Source organism: Panthera leo, chromosome A2 (genome assembly GCF_018350215.1).
Source record: "Panthera leo isolate Ple1 chromosome A2, P.leo_Ple1_pat1.1, whole genome shotgun sequence".
Lineage (NCBI taxonomy): Eukaryota > Metazoa > Chordata > Mammalia > Carnivora > Felidae > Panthera > Panthera leo.
Window position 1 is genome coordinate 120088039 of NC_056680.1, and position 22261 is coordinate 120110299.

The 22261-nt window shown below is 50.0% G+C and overlaps 2 protein-coding genes across 3 annotated transcripts in view; one reads left to right on the forward strand and one right to left on the reverse strand.

Moving 5' to 3' along the window:
* The window catches only part of WIPF3 (WAS/WASL interacting protein family member 3), a 37155-nt gene extending 28804 nt beyond the window's left edge, over positions 1-8351 (forward strand). The window contains exons 8-9 of the mRNA XM_042927348.1: positions 3978-4054; positions 6079-8351. Of these exons, the coding sequence (XP_042783282.1) occupies positions 3978-4054; positions 6079-6102 (101 nt within the window). The 3' untranslated portion in view covers positions 6103-8351. The remainder of the gene's footprint in view (positions 1-3977; positions 4055-6078) is intronic.
* Positions 8352-12943: 4592 nt separating this feature from the next.
* The window catches only part of SCRN1 (secernin 1), a 62350-nt gene continuing 53032 nt past the window's right edge, over positions 12944-22261 (reverse strand). For both annotated transcript variants that reach the window (XM_042921216.1, XM_042921206.1), the window contains 2 exons: positions 18348-18528; positions 12944-15997 (listed from right to left, as the gene is read on the reverse strand). In XM_042921216.1, coding sequence (XP_042777150.1) covers positions 15839-15997; positions 18348-18528 — 340 coding nt within the window. In that variant the 3' untranslated portion in view covers positions 12944-15838. The remainder of the gene's footprint in view (positions 15998-18347; positions 18529-22261) is intronic.

Sequence of the window (22261 nt, forward strand, 5' to 3'; positions counted from 1 at the left end):
CGGTTAAGCGTCCAACTTTGGCTCAGGTCATGATCTCACGTTCGTGGGTTCCAGCCCCACATTGGGCTCTGTGCTGACAGCTCAGAGCCTGGAGCCTGCTTCAGATTCTGTGTGTGTGTGTGTCTCTCTCTCTGCCCTCCCCTGCTCACTCTCTCTGTCTCTCAAAAAAAAATGAATAAACATTAAAAAAAATTTTTTTTAAATAGAAATCATTTTGTGAATCTATATGGAGAGGGAGAATAAGTTGTTGACCAAATCAACAGAAGAGAGAAGAGGCCAGAAGCATATACACTAAGTGTTGAGAGTGGTTAGCACTCAGAGGTAGAATGCTGGGTGGTGGTTATTGTCCTTATGCCTCACTGTTTTGTCCAAGTTTCCTGTAACAAATACTTATTACTTTTTGATCATTAATGCTAATTTTAAAATTCCAGTTTATTGGGAGGGACGCTTGGGTGGCTCAGTCGGTTGAGTGTCTGACTCTTAGTTTCGCTCTGGTCCTGATCTCACAGTTCTTGAGTTGGAGCCCCACGGGATCTGCACTGTCAACGCAGAGCCTGCTTGGGATTCTCTCTCTCCCTCTCTCTCTCTCTGCCCCTCCTGCACTCGTGCACTCTCTCTTTCTTTCAAAATAAATAGGGGTTCCTGGGTGGCTCAGTCGGTTGGGCGTCCGACTTCAGCTCAGGTCACGATCTCACAGTCCGTGAGTTCGAGCCCCGCGTCAGGCTCTGTGCTGACGGCTCGGAGCCTGGAGCCCGCTTCCGATTCTGTGTCTCCCCCCTCTCTGCTCCTCCCCTGCTCACGCTTTGTCTCTGTCTGAAAAAGAAATAAAAACATTAAAAAATTTTTTTAATAAATAAATAAATAAATAAATAAACTTAAAAAAGAACTCCAGGTTATTGGGGGAGAGAATCTGATTGGCCGGTCCCTGGCCTGAGCACTTGTGGAGGGGAAGTGTGGCCCCACGGTACACAGGGTGACCCCACTAAGTTCTGTACAAGCGGATGTGGTCCAGGAAGGAGTGGCGGGGTTCACACCAACCTCAACCATGACGTCATGGCGGGGAAGGAGAGGAAAGGCCAGATATGCACTTTCTAAGGTTTAAATCTGGCAAATACTAGAATTGTCATTTCCAGCAAAACCTGTCATTTGCTTTGGTTGGAGACTGTGAGAGGCCTCCAGCATCGGAACGAAAGGGCCCTTTGAGGTCATTCAGACCAACTCCTTCACGTACAGCTGAAGAAACCCGGGCAAAAATCGAGTGCCCTGCCCCTGGTCACAGCTGGGGCTCGCACCAAGGTCTCTGCTCCGTGTCCGGTGTTCTGCACACCTTCCTACCTCTCCCCCTGGTGCCACGTGGACCTCAGCTTGGAGAGCCCATCCTGGCCCCAGGCTGCCAGTTAGTTGTGCTTCTCCTAGGAGTCCACCCTTGTGCTAACCCACCCCCCTCAGCATGCTGAGTCGCTGCAAGGCTGGCCGGAGTTCTGGAAGGCTCTCAGAGAGACCCAGCTTGAACGGCCAGCCCCGTCTGTAAATCCTCCCTGGCCCTTCTCCAGGTCTTGCAGAGTCCAGCCTCCCGTTGGCTACAGAATGACTTTTTTCCCCCCTCTGGCGTGAAAGTATTTCTGTGCCGAAGGCATCCTTCCTGAAAAATGTGACTTTCCTGGGCCTCCCGAGCTATACTGGCATAAATACAGCTCCGGGAGCCCGCTCTCGAAAGGAGAATGTGATGGATTGAATTGTATTTTGTGAAATAATAGAAAATGTATATTTCACCTGTGCCCTCAGTTTCCGGCACAAAGCTCCTAGAACCCTTGTCATTTCCTAAGGGATAAGAATACTACCAGCACCTTTTGTTCAAATATTTGGTCTTTGACCCCGGTTCCTGACACAGAGCTTCTGAATCCCTTGGAATATCCTGGGTGATAGGAACATGTTTTGTTCTAATGAGGCAATGCCTGGTGGGATCCTGGGTGGGGGTGGGTCGTCAGAAAGATGAAGCCATCATTAGAAGCTTGGAACTTTGAGCCCCAACCCCCTTCTTCCTGGAAGGGGAGAGGGACTGGAGGTTGTGTTAATGAACGATCACGTCTACCTACAAGGTGAAGCCACCAATAAAAATCCCAAACGTAGGGGGTTCGGAGAGCCTCTAGGTTGGTGAACACATCCGTGTTTTTGGAAAATGGTGCATCCATGGTGCACCCAACTCCATGAAGACAGAAACTCTTGCTCCCTGGGGCCTTCCTGACCTCATCCTATATACATACCTCTTCATTTCACTGTTCATCTTTATCCTTTAGTATACAATAAACCAGTAACCACCATCCCCCCCCCAAAAAAAGACAAAGAAAGTATCTCTATGCCTGCAAAAAGGCACAGGCTGGCTTGGTTTATGAAATAAACAATGCTTTGTCAGTAACTTGGGGGCCATCTCTTTGCTAGGAGGCCTCAGCAGTGGTCACTCAGGCTGCTCTCGGGCCCTAGACGCATGGGATCGGGTAGGGATATAAACTAGTTCTTTTTTTTTATTTTATTTTTTAAAAAATCTTTTTAATGTTTGTTTATTTTTGAGACAGACAGAGCATGAGCGGGGGTGGGGCAGAGAGAGAGGGAGAGAGAACCCCAAGCAGGCCCTGTACTGTCAGCGCAGGAGCCCGACGTGGGGCTCAAACTTACGAACCGTTGAGATCATGACCTGAGCCGAAACCAAGAGTTGGACACTTAACCGACTGAACCACCCAGGCACCCCCCAAAAAACCTGTATCTTAACAGATTCTTAAAATGACTTACATGTTCATTGTAGAAAACTTTAAAGTATTTTCAAGAGATTCAAACAAAATAGTACATCCAGGAGGAATCAATATATTATTTCCATTTTTAAAATAGTTCCAGTCATCCTATTTAAACAATTTCTAGCCTGCTTTTTTTCTCCTAAGTTTCAAACATCACCCCAAATTACTTGGGCCTTTGTAAACATTCAAATGGCTACTTCATACCCTGTCCGAAATTGTGAACCCTGGATTTCCTAAATAGTTTCGTTGAACACAGGGTGTTATCAGTATTTCACTACCATAAATGATCTGTGATGAGTAGTTCTGCTTTTCAGTTGCTTTGTAAGTAGCACAGCAGCCTGGATTGTTTGGAGGGACAATGCGTGTTTAATTCGGAGTCTGTGACAGAGGCAGGACGGAAAAGCCTCGTACTTCATGCAGCAAAGAGGCATCAGGGACACCATTTGGAACACGTGACTCACAGGAAAAGTCCCGGAAGGCCTGGGAATGTGGATTTAAAACCAACCCATATGTATGCACATACACACATATATGTAAGTCAATGCCAAAAAAAAATCTAGCGGGATAAACACCAAGCGTTAAATTGTGGTGACTTCAGGATAGAAAATGGGATGAGAAGGAGGGCAGGCAAAGACGCACTTGAGGTTGTTTTGCGTTTTTATTTCCTATTTCCCTATATCCTTTGAACCTTTAATGAGAATATATTTATGTGTAACTCGTGTAATATTTAAACAAAGTGTATTTTAGAGAACGAGTTGGATCCTCACGGAATGGAGCCTGATTTATTCAGCATATACTTACCTTTTGCTCCTTTTTTTTTTTTTTTTTTTTTTTTAACCAACCCCAGCACGGTGCTTGGCACATTTGGGCTACCGGACAAATGAGCGAGTCTGGAGGGGGTGGCTCGTTTGGAGCTAAGAAGCGCTCACGTGCATTTAGACGATAGGCCTTAATAACCGCTTCTCCTTCCAGCAGACTGGTCGAGATGCCTGGGCATCCGGTCTGTGACATGGAAGCAGTGGGTGGAAACGCAGTCTAGGGCCAGGAGCCCGAAGGTTTCAGGTTGACGGGCTCATGTTACCCTTGATTCCTTTGCTGTTGCTCTAAGCGCCCGTGTAGTCTGCGTTTCCTCCGTGTAGCGCACGGCGGTCCCCGGGCCAAGAGACGGTGAGATCGTTCTTCTTTCAGGCCGGACACCTGGTCCCTGGCTCCATGCCGAGGCGGCAGGGCAGAGCTCGGATGACATCAAAGGCAGAAATTCTCAGGTAACGCGTCCCTCGGGTCTCTGAATGTAAAAACCGGGAGCCCCCAGAAATGCTGAGCGTGTGCTTTCTCCTTGAAACTTGACATCTTTGCACAGACTCTTTTTTCCTCAGGGAAGACCATTTGGTGCACCTTTGCAGCTAGAATGAAACGCTTACAGTTTCAAGCTCTGAAGAGCGAAAGGGGGAATCCCCATCACATCCAGAAGCAAGGTTGACAACCCAGAACCCCCTGCGAGTCATTCTGCAACAGTGCCCCCATTCACCCCCCCCCCCCCCAGTTCATTCTTCCCTGGTTCCAATGGCTTGAGAAGCCTGGAGACAAAACCCTGTGACATGTATCCAATTGAATTCAGATTCTGTATTGTCCACAGAACGCAGGGTATCTTAGCGCACCCATCGGGGTTTTTCTCCCATTGACAAAATAGCTTCTTTTGGCCAAATTTAGTTACAGTTCAAGTCCTGGTGGCTAGAGGAAAGCTGGGAAGAGAACCAGACAGGTTCTTGTGGGATAAGAGTCTTTGACAAAATGCCCTCCTTCTCACGCAAGGCAGCTTGGACAGACTATCTCCTGCCCCTGGGCGGAAGTGACATCTCTCACTGCCCACAACAGGGTCTCATCATTAAAGGCCCTTTATCACTTTGCAAACAAGCATTTAGTCCTGCGTTGGCCTCCTCCTGTTTCACAGTTCTGTGTGGCAAAGAGGGTGGCCTCCTGTTAAACTGGCCCCTTCTGCAGCCACATGGGACAGCATGGCAAGGGACGTGAGAAGGGGAACAAGGTCCTGGATGCCAGGATGATTTCCTTGCAGGAGGACGAACACCCCCTTTTCTAACCAACCACGGCTCGTCTAAGAATTGTGATAACCACTCAAATGATCACAGGCTCAAAACTGGGTGTATGGTTGCAGTTAAGGGAGAAGCGTATATGCATAGGACAAAAGACAGAGGGAATAGACACAGAATTAACAGGCAGGCACTCTGGGAGATGAGAGTTGATTTTTTACTTTCTTCCTAGCGCATTTCTGGAATTTCTGAAGTTTCTGCAGAGAATACATTACTCTTGTGGTCAGAAAAAATATAGTAATAATCAAAATAAAAGCCCCCACATTATACAGTTCTTTACATTTTTTCAGATCACTTGCATATGTGATCTCCTTTGATCCTTTTAGGTACCTTCTGATGTAAGCTGGAGAGATGCCTTTAATGACATTTTTTTTTCAGGCAAGGAAACTGAGCCCCAAGGGGCTAAGGAACTTTCCCGAGGTCACATGCCCAGACTTCTGACTCCTTGTGCGGTGCTCCTCCCACAATACCTCTCTGCTTTTCCTGGTGTGTTCAAATCACCAGGATAGGAGTTATCCTCACCCTCAGGCACAGCCAGAATGATTAACCATGGTGCAGCGTCCCGTCTCTGGCCTCATGGCAGGCACACACTTAACTCACCAGAGCCCATGAAAGTCTAGTCCAGGATGGATTGTGAAGTCTCTCTTGGGCATCCCGTAGTCAAGATGATCTTCTTTTACGTCTAGCTGGACACCGTGTGAATTCCTTTTCACTTCAGTGAGACAAAAAGCTATCACCCGGAGGGATCACAGGGTTGTAGACAAAGCAAACTGTCCCAGGGGGCACTCTTCTTTTCCGGCTAGGAGGCCTGAGTGATCCATGCAAGGGTGGGAGACCTGGGCTGGAAACCTGAAGGCCTGGGGCCCTCTCTCTTTCCCATTGCCTTGTGTTGGGATCTCCCAGAAGTTCTTTGCTTTTCTTGAGTTTCTGCCAGGTACTGGTGTTTGGTCCCATAAATGTAAGATGGCATTAAGCCTTCATTTGCCATCAATTACATGTCCCATTTCATCCCGCGTCCACCCACAACCCCCTTGGTAAAAATCAGCCCCTTCCATATGACACATCAGGCCCTGGCAGCCTTACGTGGATGCAGAAAGGCTTTGGTGCCCAGTCCCAGGGTGGGCTGTTTGTGTGTGAGGCGTCTTTTCGGTCCACCTGGTAATGTTCTTGTCTTTCCGCAGTTATCTCTAAAGACCCTCCGGTGAGAAGGCAGATGAAGCCCATGTCCTGTGAGCCACCTGGGGTTCCATACTGCCAGATGGGCATCCCCAGGAGAACGTGTCTGTCCTCACCACACTCGAGTTGTAATTCGGTTGACACACAAGCTCAGAGTGGAGCATTTATTTATTGTAAATACGTAGTTTGCACAGGCTTTAAGTCAGTATGGTAGTCGACTTTTGAGTAATTTAAACACACACACACATTATGTTTCTCCAGTCTTTTTAAGACGCATCTTGTCCTCCATCTGTCGGTACAGACAGAGCCCTGTCCCCACCCCGTGGTGTCCATTCCATGACTGTACATATGCGTGCAGGCTGGCCCTTCCTAGATTCTGAACCGTTTCTAGAAGATTCCTTAGTTTGCAAGTAGTCCCAAAGTCGCAGTATCCATGACAGCTTCTTATTGGCATGATTCTTTATTCTCATCGTACAAACCGCAAAATCAAACCAAATAATGCCTTATAAATGATGCAGCTCAGAGAGAGTAGTGTATCCCCACACCCAGACAATGCCACACAGCCTCCAGTGAACGAGATGCCATGTCTCGCTTCGTTTTGCAGTACAGGGATTTTTTTTTTTTTTTCTGCCTAATGTAAATAAAACGCAAAATTAAGGCAAGAGTGGGCGTGGCCCCTCCAATGCCAACCACAGGGCCCTTTTGTAACTGAATGACCCTACAAGTAGCCAGTGCTCTTTACCGTTTACAGTGCCCCTCCCCACCCACGTTCCCATTCCCCCTGTCCCACGAAGCCCCTAGCCCCAGTCCTGGCAGCCAGGGTAAGGCGAGATTTATGAGATTTTGGTATTTTTTTCTGCAAGTTGGAAACATACGTGACTCCTTATTATAGTCAGTTACAAAGTCTATCTCAGAGATGTTTTTGTTTTTTTTGTCTTTCGCCCCGGGAGCAGGATTTCCACGGAAAATATGACACGAGAAAGTACAGACCGAAGCATATTAGCAAATATCTGCCTCACATACCTGGTGCCTCACCCCCACCCTTAGGGACCCTGGAAGCACCCGCCAGGCTTCCCTTCCCTTCTTCAGCTCCCTTCTGAGCTCAAGAGGACCTGACTGGTCTGAGAGCAAATCCCCCCTTCCCTGCCGCAGGCACTTCTCTGTGGGGGAGAAGGGTGGAAGTACAGCGGCCCCCGAATATGGAACTGGTCTGGACGGGCTCTGACTGCTGTTCTCGCACCCTTTTTCTTGAGCTGGGAAGAGAACAGAAGTGTGTTTTTGCTTGCACCTGACCCCCAAATGCCCCCTGTCCTTGGAGGGGAAGCTATACCAGAAGAAGGACAGAACATAGAAGGAAACAGACTGACCCCGGGGTCCGTGCTCAAAACAGGTGGAGATGAAAGGAAATCGAGAGGGAGAGGCGGGCAGAGCAGTGGAAAAATTAATGTCCTTTAGAACAACCCTCTCAGGTGCTCACACCTGAAGGACAGCGTGCCCAGACCAAGCCATCCAAAAGAGGTTTCCGGTGAGGAAGGTTTTGGCAGACGTGAGTGCATACGCTCAGCTGTTGTCCAGAGTAAAGAGTAAGATGGCGTCCTACAAGTGAGCAAGGTCAAGTGCCCTTCTCTGGGGAATCAATCATGCCAAACTGTAACTGCTAAATCAATGGAAAAGCAGCTTTTGCAGGTCATTGGCTCTGGGCATAGCCGATTTGTTTTACTGGCTCCGGAAGCTTTCCAAAAGGTCAGAATTTCTTTATTATAACGGCATCCCCTCCGTCTCCCTCCCGGTTGCGTAAAATAATTACAAGGGTTTTAATGATCACGATTAAGAAGGCCAAAGACAAAGACAATTCCACCTTCAGAGTAGACTGACTGCCCTGATGAGGTGTTTATACACTCATGTTCCACACCACTGGGACAGAAATGAAAAATAAAGCCATCAAGGACAGAGGGAAGGGATGAGCAGAAACCAAAAATTGCAGTTAGGGAGAAATCTCAGGAATCTGGCATCACACCTCTCCTCGAGACCTATCACTGAATTTCACACCCTTCGAACTCATGTGGTGCCTGCCTCTGGCAGGACAGGTTAAGCCCCTTGACCGTAAACTTTTGCAGAGGCGACGACGAATCACAGCACCCTCACTGCTCTCAAGCGTCTTGCTAACACTGTCGCCTGTGCCCCACCCCCACCCCGTGTTTCATATGTATTTTGTATTTATTGATGTGCCCTCCGCAGACTCCTTTCTTTGTACCTAATAAACTTTAATAAGTGGAAATGCTTCTGCTCGTGTCCTTGTTAAAACCCGTTGAGGGACACCAGTACCAATCTAGGCCAACCATTTTTAAGGGTTAGAAGGGCTTCTATTCCAAGAATGGCAGGGAACGGGAGATACTCACACGGGAACCAACACCTGCTGCAACATGTTGTATCCGAAATGGGGCGTTTCTGTTCTGAGCTGATGCTTTTCACTAACCTACGACATGGTGTTTTCCTAGCTTTTGTGGCTCAATGGAACGGATGGGTATTTGGGAAAAGCAACCAAGGGAAAATCTTTCTCAAATGTATTTTCCCTTTTTAAAAAAAAAAAAAAAAAACACTGCTTATTTATTTTGAAGTGGAGAGAGCAAGCATGAGCAGGGGAGCGGCAGAGAGAGAGAGAGAGAGAGAGAGAATAACAAGCAGGCTCTGAGCTGACAGCACAGAGCCCAACGCAGGGCTCGATCGATCTCACAAACCGTGAGATGGTGACCTGAGCCGAAATCAAGAGTCGGACGCTTAATTGACTGAGCCACGAGGTGCCCTTCAAATACATTGCCCTAAAAAATCGGTAACGCTGTATTGTTTTATTAATGTAAAATGGGCAGAGACCGTTGCTTATGGAATTCCTCTGATTCGTGTCAAAACGAAACCACTTTTGCTCTTAAGTGCACTTCGTGCCTGCCCCCAACTTCACAAACCCCTCGCAGAATCTTTACGAGGCAGTGTCACCTTGATGTGCCCTGTGGTGTTTTCAGGGGGCCTGTGGCACAGAGGAGATGCGGTTCACCTGCTAGGTAAGCTGGCCTGGGGCCAAACAGAGATCTGAGTCTCTATTTTGCCTGTTACGAGTTGGAGAATGTAAGTTATGTGACCCGTCTGCCCCTTAGTTTCCTCACCTGTAAAATGGGGGCACAAATAGGTACCTAAGCATACAGTGGTGAAGTGAAGTTAGACCTAGACAAGCCCTTAACCCCTGGGTCCCAAGAGACCCAGGTACTGGCACAGCCCAGCTCTAGGGTAGCAGTGGGCTCGTTACATGCCGAGTCACAAACAGAGCCGTCACTGGCTACCCACACCCCAGCCCTTCGGCTTAGATGGTAGCAAAGAAGCTCAAAGACCACACTCCACTGGCTCTGCCGTTGGATAACAAGGAGAGCGCAGTCGTTAGAATTCATAGACGTTCCCGGAATAAATCTCATCTGGAAGCGAATTTCAAAGCTAGCGGCTACACACACTTTGCATCCGAATTAGTAAAGGACCCGACTTGTTTTATCTGCCCTCTTATTAGCAGAGGTAGAGATAAGCCCTTTAATGACCCAAAGGGCCAGGGTGAGTAGAGAAGGAAAGCAGTGGCCGAAGAGACTTGACAAAGGGGATGATGAACTTCAAAGCCATGGGCTGCAGAGGTGAAGAAGCTGTCGTTTTAGGCACCTCTGATAGACTTAAGGGTGGGAAAGGTGGTACCTAGAAGGGTGAGGGAAGCAGCTTCATAGGAAGGGCTGTGGACTCCAGAAGCAAGATCTGAATTCTTAACACCGCGTCCCAGAGTTTTGGGCGTCCTTCATCAACCTGTTCTGTTATAGGTTGAATGATGTCTTCCAGAAATCCATATGGAGGAGTCCTCGCTCCCTCATCTCTGGTATTGATGGGGGAATCAGGTAGCAGATGTAGCTACTGAAGATAAGGGGGTACCGAAGCAGGGCGGGTCCTAATCCAGTATGACCGGTGTCCCTGTAATAACAGCAACGTGGACACAGACACATACACTGGGAGAACGCTGTGTGAAGACGAAGACGGAGACTGGGGCGATGCTGCAGGCCAAGAAATGCCAAATGACCCCCAGCAAACCCCCAGAAGCCAGGGCGGAGGCACAGGACAGATTCCCCCTCACAGCCCTCCGAGGGAACCCCACCCTCACCGACACCCGGGTTTTGGGTCTCTCACCTCCAGAACTGTGGGACAATAAACTTCCGTTGTTTAAGCGACCCGGTTCGTGGTGGCTTTGTTACAGCAGCCGTAGCAAACTAATACGTGCTCTGTCACCTTGGAGCTTCGCAGGACAATGTCGCGTTTGTGGGGAAGACGAGAGTTGGAGATACAGGTTAAAGAGCCAGCAGTCCCTTGTATCAACGAGGCAGTCATCTGCTCTGACCTTGACACAGGTCACCTTGTGACCGTGACTAAGTCCTATTTTCACAAACAAGACACTCACTTGCTTTTTGCCTGTCACGGCGGAGACCAAATCATGGAAGCAACCTGGCATTTCTAGGTCGCAAGAGTGGAGAGAGCTGGCCTTCCTCTTACATGGCATCGTTTCCTCTTTCGGGGCTGCTCTGGCTTTAGCCTTGAAGATGCTCGGCACAGAAGGCGGCAGCCGTTCTAACGAGCTCGACTTCCGTTTCTAGTGTGGTTTTGTTGAATTGTGGTAAAATATGCGTCAGGGAAACTTACCGCCATAACCACGTTTAAGTGCACAGCTCAGGGACGCCTGGGGGGGGCTCAGTCGGTTAAGCGTCCAGCTTTTGATCTCAGCTCAGGTCATGCTCTCACGGTTCGTGAGACCGTGCCCTGCAGTGGGCTCGGCACTGAGAGAGCTTGGGATTCTCTCTCTCCCTCTCTCTCTGCCCCTCCCCTGTTCATATTGTCTCTCAAAATAAATAAATAACCTTAAAAAAAAAAACTAAACTAAATTACACTAAAACACTCTACCTCTCAGACAACAATCCTCATTCCCCAGCCCCCCCAGCCCCTGGCAGCCGCCATTCTACTTCCTGGCTCTGTGAGTTAACTGCTCTTGGGACCTCACGTAAGTGGAATCATACGATATTTGCCTTCTTTTTTTTTTTTTTTTTTAACGTTTATTTATTTTTGAGACAGAGAGAGACAGAGCATGAACGGGGGAGGGGCAGAGAGAGGGAGACACAGAATCTGAAACAGGCTCCAGGCTCTGAGCTGTCAGCACAGAGCCCGACGCGGGGCTCGAACTCACGGACCGCGAGATCACGACCTGAGCCGAGTCAGCCGCTCAACTGACTGAGCCACCCAGGCGCCCCAATGTTTGCCTTTTTGACACTGGCTTGTTTTACTCAGAATAATCTCAGTGGATACTCGCATTGCTTCCACACCGTGGCTACTGGGCGTAATGTTGCTGCTGTGAACACGGGAGTAAGAGTACCTCAGACCCGGATTTCAGTTCTTTGGGGCATATGCCCAGAAGCAGAATTGTTTGGTTATATGCTAATCCCATTTTTCCGATTCTTTGAGGAACTGCCATACTGTTTTCCACAGCGGTTGCACCATTTTTTACGGCCACCAGTACCATACAGGGTTCCGATGTCTGAGCATCCTCACCGACACTTATTTTCTGCTTTTTGATGGTAGCCAACCCGATGGGTTGTGCTTTTGTGTTTATTTGCAAAGAGTGAAGTTACTCACCAAACGGTATACCATGTTGGAAACACTGAGCTGACTGGGTTTGATGACAAGTCCGGTCAGAAAAACACATCCCCCTTCATACATTTTTCTCTTTTGTGACCGATGCCCACATTTATTCATGAAACACAAGGACATTAATTTCAGTATTTTTTTTTTATTGTATGCTTGATGTATTTAGAGACAATTCCAAGGCCAAGCACTGGATAGGGAAGTTATCTGGTTTGTTGATATTTGTACAAAAGGCTGTTAAGACTACACGGTCGGTTCCCACTGCAGGAAACAGAAAGATTTTCTTTGTTAGTATTCCCTGCCAATAGCATTTTCCAGCTCACACATGGAACTTCTCACAGCACGATTGCAAACACATACGTAATGCATTCCCATGAGAAATCTGCAGGTGACATCTCGGAATGTTGGGAGTTGGTCAGATACGGCACGTTTGGCACAAACCGCAGGAGGAGAGCTGGGGCTTGGGACCGTGCAGAATGAAACGCCACAGCCACAGGGAGGCACAGGGTGGTCCTGGGACAGCAGATGCATGTGACCTGCCACCCCACCCCCTCCGTACGGGAACGGCCAGCCAGGGGGGCTCCCTCCCTCCCTCCTTCCTCCGTGTGCTTCCTTCCTAAACCTGAGAGCTCAGCTGAAGACCTCCCCGACAAATGACTTGACTGTTCTTTAGTCAAGGATGCAGTGAGTGGTTTCATTGCAAACACATTGGTCCCACCCGGCTTCCCTGCTGGGGCCGGCCAGAGCTGTGTGACACCTGTACCAGTGCGGGATGACATAAGTTAGGGAGCAAAGTAGTTTGCCTGGTTGGCAATTTTTTTTTTTATACCTAGCAATTCACCCAATAGTGAAGGAACTTCACTGCTAGTATCTACTAGGCACACACCTGCTCTGTTAGCTTGTAAGGAAGACCGTCTAATAAGAACACTGTGTCTTATGTTATTGGGCACTAAAGAATCACCAGAATTTCAAGTATATGCTTATTCTACTGAAAGTTCCAAACCACCTCCAAGAAGGAAGAGTACTACCTCTGCTTTGCTAATTTACTTTTACTGGAGCCTCTGCTCCCTTAGAGGATGAGGGCTGTCTTCATCTACGGCAATGCCATCTACTAGACAAGACTAAGCGGCTTATGGTTGGTTACGGGGCATGGGATTGGGGGAGAAATTCCATCCTTTACAGCCATGTCTTCTTGCTGCACAAAGCACGCACACCTCCCCTGTCCAAGTCTTAAGGGACACACAAATGGTTCTTTCAGGAAGCTATTTACACACTGACCTTTAACCATTGTTTTCTTAGTTCCTCTTGAATATTCATTTTCTCCATATTGCCTTTAGAAAAGCAATCCCTGGTCAAGAATTCATCCATGTAATGATAAGCATTTTTCAAAAGCGGGGTCTGTTTGGAGAATTTAAAAAGACACATACCTTCCCCCAACAGCCTGTTCAAAATCCAAGAACGAATTTCAAGCAGTGGACGTAAGTAGAAAGAAGTCACTAGAAGGGGGTCCAGCCACATCAACAGATTCTCTACTCTCTTCTCGTCTTTCTCCACACCGCCCAAATGCGCAAAGAATTCACCCATGCTATTATTGGGGGTTTGACTGTACATAGACCCCCTCTGTGCCTGACAGAAGTGTCCCAGCCTCCGTTGAACTTCTTGCCCGGCCTAGCCATGGAGGGCTGCCATGGCCCATGGTGGCCCAAGACTGGGGCACCACAATTGTGATGCACACCATTAGCCCAGACAATTCTCATTTAGGGTTGGCCCTTCTTTGAGACGCTGGACAAAGGTCAGTGTCCCCTAAGAGAAGTAGCCATTGTATTTCCCACTTCATGGTGGTTAGGAAATCACATAGACTGGCTGGCCCACAATAATGTTTGGCCCATAATAATGAAAGCAGACCCCCGTGTAATTTATTCTCACCAGACTTCTTTTGGTAAACCCCAAATCACCTTGGGTATCTCAGGCACGTCAGGTCCGATGAGATGTTTCTATAATAGGTAGAGGTGAAACCACCTGGTGAAATCTTGGGGTGGCTTAACACATCCCCTTGTTTTAAATAACCACCTAGCAGGTGGACTTGGGCGGGGTGAGGCACCGAAAACGTCACCTCCAAACCTCCCCCTCCCCCAACTTAGCACCTGTAGACAGATGCTCTGAGAATGGCTGTTCCATCTACCAGAAGACCCTGAGTTCGTCACCCGTGAAAGCCCTGATTGGGTCACGGCAGCTACGAGCCGCCACGAATGGCCGTGTTGACCCTGTCAGCTCTCAAACGTCCCTCCCATCTCCCACCGCTTGTCGTCTGTGATTTTACGTACAGAACTCACAAAACTGCCGGACCAAAAGCTCGTGGTGCCTTTTTACCTACACCCTTGGAGGGGAGCTGGTAGAGAAACCAGCTGTGTCCCGATAAAACCCGTGACCCTCCGTGTCCGCATCTGTGTGTGAGACCCACGTCCCCTCCGGCCCTTATTGCCTGTCGTGCACCGCTGTCGGTGCAGAGTCCCGAACCCAAGGTCACTTCGAAGATTACTGACACTCCCAGTATTTCCACTTGCAAATTCCTACCAGTGACGGAGCACGACGGGGCCCCAGCGGCGGGGGTGAGGCTGGAATAGTGGGGCTGCCCTTCTTCCAGGAGCTGCTGACCCGCATATACGTCCCTTCGTCATCTCTGCCCCCTGTCCATCTCCGGAGTGGGTGAGAGTTTCGCTAGCTGGAGGGGAGCCCCCCTACCCTTGCCCCCGCGGCTGCCTTCGCCGTGAGGGCAGCTACCAGGTCACGGGGCACGAGGAACAAAGAAAGGGAGGGCCAGGGAGAGCCAGGTGCATCGTACACAGCCTTGTGGGATATAACAAGCCGGGCAGGAAGGCTGGGGGTTGGATCGCTACCCTGCGGCGACCTGCTTCTGCCTCCATCTGCCACCTCCTTGCCCTCTGTCTCCCCGATGCCCGGCCCATCTGGTCTTCCTCACATGCTCTTCTGTGCTCTGGTGGTAAGTCAAATACTTCGTGTGAACGCGACACTGGAAACAAATCAGTTTAATTAAAGTCTCCGCTGAGATAATGTAGTCGCTGCTCGGATTCCAGCTACTTTAGCTAGCATCTGAACAGCCAACGGTCTCTCCTTTTCTCTCCCTCATTAGCTGGAGAGATACGCAGCTTTGTGGGGGGGGGGGGGGGGGTGGAGAACCATGCCACAGGGCCATTTAATTAATCCCGGAGTAGATGGCCATAACCAGGCCCGAAATCGTTTCTAGGCAAGGCCAAGGGGTGGGCGTGCTGCTGTGCAGCGAGAGCCTCAGGCCTTTGGGGAGAGCCACGTGGGGATGTGGGGAGGCCACGCGCATGGCTGCCTCGGAATCTCCAACACAGGCAGTTCTAGCTAACTCCGCTAACCAGCTCTCCCGTGCTCAGGAGCCGTCTGTGGGTCCACTGCGCACAAGCGCAGCAGACAGAGGACAGGCCCCTTAGAACCACGAGAATCAGGATGAGCTGCGACTAGAGAGGAGCCCCCTTTGTTCCTTCCCATTGGTTGTGTCCTTCAGCAGACACATCTGCAGACGTTCTGCACGACGGGCTTGCACTCGTGTGAAGGGGAGGCCGGGAAGCTTCCCGCTCAAGTTCACACACAAAAGCCCCGGGCCTTTTGGTAACCTGAAAGGAACCATTACTGAAAGAAAGACTAAGACTTCAATAGATTTTGCTTTTCTTACACACTCAGCACTGTGGAGCCCCCGTGAAGGCCTGACAAATGCTCGTCCTCCGTGAGAAGGCTAGTGTGTCCACGGTCACTGAAATACAACGATAGCAGCTGAACATCCACAAGTAGTCACACAATCGAAAGACAGGCAAATGGATACACGTTACACTGCAAAGGGGGAGCTACGTTGTAGAAGAAGGGGACGTTGCTGGGATTGAGGGCAGAACACAAGAGTGTGACTTTCACACGTCTGAACTTTCTCGTTTTACTCAAACAGGAGAGTGGTTTGTTTTGCTGGTAATTTAGTAAGGTGGGAACGTTTAAATAAGAAGGGGAGAGGGAATGCTTACTTCACTTAAAGAACTTAATCTCAGTGTCAACACAGTCATAGAAAAGATCGCCCACTTCAGTGGGGTCCAGAGGGTCAGAGCTGGTCAGAATTTCTTCCATGGCTTCCAGGCCTTGCTTCTCTAGTTCCAGCATGGTCTTCCTCAGCTTGCGACCTTGCTCCTGAGGAAGGGCGGGAACAGCGAGAGTCACTACGATGGACAAGAAAGCCTCTCAGGGGCCTACCCACCCCATTCGATCTGTTTCCCCAGGGCTGCCGCAGGGATCATTCTAGAATGCCAGTGCGGTTATGGTACTGCTCTGCTTGGCATACCTACCTCCTCACTGCCTTTAGGATAAAATCCAGACTCTTGAGTGATATTCAGGAAAGGCCTTTTGTAACCTGAGTACGAGGCTCTTGCTTGCCTCACCTCCCGCCAGGCCCCCCAGAGTCTCCCTTTCTCTTTAGCCAAACTGAATTAATTGCATTCTTCCAACCCATGATACTCCACCTTGCCCTTCCTCGGCACTTGGTCAACAGGCACCCATCTCCGGGCCTCTTTGAACCTTTCCTCTGGGCTCCCTGTCCGTGCCTTTACTTCTGCCGTGGTTGTTCTCTTCCTGTCCTGTAAGGGTCTGTCTATTTGCCCGTGTCCCCCATTAGACCATGATCTCCCGGGAGTGAGAACTGGGCTCATCACCAGGCTTCAACGCCTAGGACACAAGAGGCACCCCCAGTAAATGTTTGCTGAATGGACAAACGATCAGTGAATAAACACGTGCCGTGTCCATCGCCCGACGTACTTTCTTCTGAGCTGCTGAGATTGCTTCTTCCACTCGCTTAGAGTGTGGGACAGTGAAAAGCTTCCATTTGCCCAGTTAGTCCCAGAATGGAGAAGCCGCCGTCAGCAGCCGTCCCCCACTTTCTAACACGGCCTTGACGCAAAGCAACGGTCATGTCTCAATGTCAGAGCCCACCCACCCTCGTCCGTCTCATCTCCGTGGCATTTTGTGCAGAAGGGCTCAAACACACGCCCCTCTCTCCCTCCGCCTTCTAGTTGCCAGAGAGCCCCGAAACGACGCACCGAGTGGCATTTTCACTCCGGGCTTACTGTCATCCACCTGGAAGACAGGCACTGCTGGGAACCGCAATAGACAGCCCCGGACAAAAGTCAGTGCGGTGGAGTGGAAGCACTCACGGTTCCATGGAAACATCCGGCAGGGAAGACGGAGGTGAAAACACCAGGTGACTCTGACATGTTAAAATGGACATTTCTGTGGCATGGAAGTGCAAAGCCTTTGGACGGTGAGACTGCCCTTCTCTGAGATGCTTTCTGAAATCCCTTGGGTTTACTGCTGATGGCACCCTTCTTTCTATGTTTTTTATATAGTCCACCATGCCAAGCACAAGAAAAAAAGCTCACCCGGTCCACGCAAATGCAAAGCCGATTTCCCTACAAGGTGTCCCTTTCTTCAGGACAAACTAGACTCATTGCAAGTTGGCAAATACATGCTTGGGAAGCAGATGGGCGTCTAACTGCCACGTTCCTTCCCCTTCCCTTCAGCAAAACGGAGTCTTGGATTTTATACGCAACCCATCACTAGTGGCTGCTGTGGGCATATACTGGGTGTAGGTCTCGTTTGAATTGATGTCTTGTAACTTTATTTGCCAAAGCTTTGCGGGGAGGGGTGGGTGAGCTGCACCTTGGAGAATAACTTTTTTTAAAAACTAGGAACCTGGGGCGTCTGGGTGGCTCAGTCAGTTGAGCGTCTGACTCTTGATTTTGGCTCATGATCCCAGGGTCGTGGGATCAAGTCCTGTGGAGGGCTCCAAGCTGAGTGTGGAGCCTGCTTGAGGTTCTCTCTCTCTTTCTCCCTCTCCCCTGCTCGTGTACACACTCTCTCAGATAAAAATTGAATTCAATTTAAAAAACTAGGACTTTGAGAATCTTTTTTGAAAAACTCTTTTAAAATTATAGTAACATACGCATAACACAACGTTTGCCATTGCAGCCATTTTTAGGTGTACAAGGTCAGTGGCATAAGGACATTCGCACTACTGTGCACCGTCCCCGTCCCCCCCCCCCCCCGGTCTGTCTACAGAACTTTTTTGAAGGATTACTTTTTTTTTTAAACAACACATGATTGCGTCTTTAAGGTATTGCCATCTCGTACCAACGTTTTACCCCCAAAAGTACACAAAGAATTTTAGACAGCAGGAAAGCAGTTACCCCCACCAGAACTGCACACATCTATTATTCCCAGGGAACATCCCCAGGGAAACAGTAAATGAAAGAGGGATATTCCCAGCCCACTGAGTGCTAGGACAACATTAGACGTGGAGGCTTCATTTCGTTAGGTTTCAGGGGACTGGCCAGAAAAGTGAACAGCAGCCTTCTAGGAAGGCCTCAGGTCCCTGGGTTTCTGGAAGGAGGCGTACTGGCGAGGAGGGAAACGATGTGCGTGATTAACGCCTTCCTGCCTCCTCGAGCGCAGACCGCACCCCCCTCCGCCAGCCCACCCCTAGGCTCACCTGGTCACTTTCGATGACAGCGCGTGCCCACTGGTGGGCCTTGTAGAGCTCGTGCCGGCGATCTGGCTTCTCCTGGAACCGAGGCTCCTTTTTGGCAGGGTCGTCATCCCCAAAACAGGGAGATTGTGCTTTGGGGACAAGTTTCACATCATCCACAAAGATGAAGGGCTTGAATATGGACCTGGAGGGAAAGGAGAGGTGCTTCAGCCCAACTGAGCTTGAGGCGTGAGGACATCAGAGGCTGTCCTTTCATTAGGCCATCGCTTCCTGAGCCAGCTCCTGGCGGCTGGCGGGTGGGGGCCGAGACAGACACAACTGCGTATTTTAGTAAATATTTTAGTAAAGCTGTCATTTGCCAGCTGCAAGTTCTTCTATGAGCAGCAAGGAGACATCAAAACAGACTTGCTTTGTTCCTGGAAGAACGTTTGGGAGGCCCCTTTCGGCTGTACAAAGTAAGGCGAACAGACGCGTGGCGTTTGGAGAAAAGGGTGCAACGGGCCATCCATCTAGGCTGAAAGGCGTCTGCCTTTCTCTACCCTGGGGCAGCACCTGCAATAACAATAGGAGAGAGAGGGCTACAAACACGCCCCCAGGTGTACGGGTCGGATCCAGGTTATTTTCTCTCCTCTACGCCGGTGCCCTGGCCACCATGCTTCGAGTGGGTTAGCAGTGAGCTGGGATATTGACTCCTTCAGCCCTGAGGTGGCAGGGCTCGAGGCGGCCAGGGAAGCCCTGCCAGTGTGCCACACAAACACGTTCAGGTGTGCCACAGTCTGAAAAGAACTGGGAACCGGGGACCCTGGCTCCCCGAATTGTGTCCTTGGACCCGGGGCTTTGGCATCACCCTCAGGCCCTGCCCCCATCCTGCTGAATCAGGATGTGCGTGTCAACAAGGTCCCCAGGGGATTGGCGATAGACCAAGTCTGAGGAGCAGGGCTACAGGGACAACAGGACGGGCTCTTCCCCCATCTGAAGCGCCCCCCCCCCCCCAACCGCCACACGCCCGCTATCTGGAGGTAGAATGTTCTGTGAAACTTCTCGTAAGCCAAAATGGTACAGAGCAAAGAAGCAGTTACCATTTCATAAGAGCGAGAAGCCTCTTGGGATTTCTTTCGGTTAGTGAAAACAGGTACTGTACTAACGCACGTCTTTCGTAAAAGGGACGTGGCAGAAAAAGAACTTGCGGATAGCGGGGGAGATCTGTCATGAGAAGTAACCTCTTAGGTTAGTTCCCTGAGGAGGTCACGGGAAAGAGGGCTCAAGAGAGTCAAGACACAGAACTCACTCTGCAAGACCGGGCTCAGGCTAAGTTGATTTGATTATTACAAGCAGCGAGACCTTCATACTCCAAGCTGGGGAAGTGGGGTGGGCCTGGTTAAGGATGGGCACCAGGTACCCTGTTCATGGACCCTCCCTCCCCAGGACATGGGGGGGCTGCCTTTCATAGAGGGACCACGAAGTGCCACCTCCTACAGCCTCTTGAACATCCACGGGTCGTTGGCCCTTCTACTGAATGCTCAATACAATGCTGCATTATCCAATTAGTCATTCAGTTGATTCTGCAAAAGGGCTGCAGGGTGAGGGGTCCCAGGAAAAGGGTAACAGACGGGGAAGGGTGGGGAAGCGGGAGGAAAACGGGGGGGAGCAAAGAGTCCGGCACAGACATGGCTTCTGGGGCCTTCTGGTCTCTTACAACACAGCGGCCTCACAGGAGGCAAGCATCCCATCCTTCAGGACCCGATAGCACAAGGGGTTCCTGAAAAGTTGGCGCCCATCGTGCCGCCTGCCAGCAGACGTTGATCTGCAGCCTCCTGGCCCGGCGCAGAGACCCTTCTGTGGGACCCTGGCTCTGAGGCTCCTGCTGTGCAGCCCCAAGCCCACACAGTTCACGTCTTCTGGGCCGCAGGGTCTGTGCCGTGGCCAGAAAGGGTCAGAGTCGTGACCTCCACAGGCTTACGCTGGGCAATGAGGTGGCCAGGCTCAGTCACTGGGAGGGCGTTACTTTACATCTCAGGACCATTCTGACGCGGTGGCCCCATGGGCGAGAGCCACGGTTCTGGGGGGCCAGGAGGGGCACAGTCTGGTATCACTCGTCGGGCTGAGCACGGATCCCAGATCTGCCTGACTCATGACAGCAGCGGCGGGGCACTGGGCTGGGCCTCAGAATGAGGGTACGCGACTCCTCTCTACTCTGACCAGCTGTGGGGGCACTCGTGCTCCCTGTCTCTGATTGGGACTAAAATGATCTCGAAGTTCCCTTCCAGCTTCCAAACCTATAAATTTCTATTTGTATGTCATGCAGTTCATGAACTTGTGACTCTGACTTCAAGACGTTCATGCTGGGGCACTTGGGTGGCTCAGTCGGTTGAGCATCTGACTTTGGCTCAGGTCACGATCTTACGGTTCGTGAGTTCGAGCCCCGCATTGGGCTCGTTGCTGTCAACACAGAGCCTGCTTCAGATCCCTTGTCCACTTCTCTCTCTCTCTGCCCCTCCCCTGCGCTCTCTCTCTGTCTCTCTCTCTCGGATCCTCTGTCCACCTCTCTCTCTCTCTGGCCCTCCCCTGCGCGCGCTCTCTCTCTCTCTCTCGGATCCTCTGTCCTCCTCTCTCCCTCTCTGGCCCTCCCCTGCGCGCGCTCTCTCTCTCTCTCAAAAATAAACATTAAAAACAAGAAGTTCATGCTAAGCACAGTCATGGTCTTTTGCATCCAATACATAGGATAACAGTGTAGTAAAAATCAGAACATTCCAGTTGATGGAACTGCCAACCCACTCCACCTCAATAAAGGTGCCCAGTGGCTTTTCTAAAGCAAGAAAGTACCGTATGTTTACTAGTTATCCCATCTATCAGTTTTCTTTCTCAAAATAAATAACAAATACGATGGAATTCCCATAATACTCTAATGCAGCCAAAGCTCTCCAAGGATTTTTCCCCCAAAGTCTGTAAGGAAGTCAGCACCCTCAACTGCTACAAACATGAAGCACAGATTTGTCGAGTGGTTAAAGGGAGAGTTTTTGAGACTGAATAAATAAAAAACTACTGCTGATAACAAATTGCAATAACACTAATAATTATTTAAACCTGAATGTGGGAATTATAATTCGGGGTTTATTTGTGCCTATGTATCCAAAAAAAGCAGAATGTGGGTAACTCAGTGGTTCCCAAACCTTCTGATTTCTTGCCAAGCCTTATAAAAAAATCACACGAACGATACAAATAGGTGAGGAGAATTTCTGACATTTTCCCACACTTGAAGTTCAGATCGAGGGGGGTGCCTGGGTGGCTCAGGCGGTTAAGCGTCCAACTTCGTTTCAGGTCATGTTTTACAGTTCGTGAGTTTGAGCCCTGCATCGGGCTCTGTACTGGTGGTTCGGCGCTTGCTTGAGATTCTCTCTCTCTCCGTCTCTCTCTCTCTTCCCCTTCTCCACTTACTCTCTCTCTCTCTCTCTCAAAAATAAACTTTTTTTTTTAAAGCCCAGATGGTAGCTTCTTAAATGCCACTTCATCAAATGTATGCTAAGTAACGACCCGGACATTAAATGACTTGACCAAGGTCACATATGCAGCCAGCGGCAAAGCTGAAACTGTCATCTGAGTCACAAGGCACACCCCTCCCAGGCCACCGGGACAGGGCAGGGCACACTTTGTCACACTTGTGGAACCCTCCCAGAGTGTCCCAGGGATGGCCCTGACGTGAGGCACACCTGAGAGGGCTCCAGAAAGCTGGTTCAAAGAAGCCTCCTAACCCGGAATTCACTCTGGGTCACTTGGCCCCTGCATTGCGTGCCGTGACACGAACACAGGATAATAGGCCCAAAAGGGTAAAGTGCTTCCGGCGGCAAAGAGTCTCCCATCAGCTGGTTAGTGAGGAGGTTTAAGGCCGGCTGAGCGACTCTACAGGGACAATCCACCGT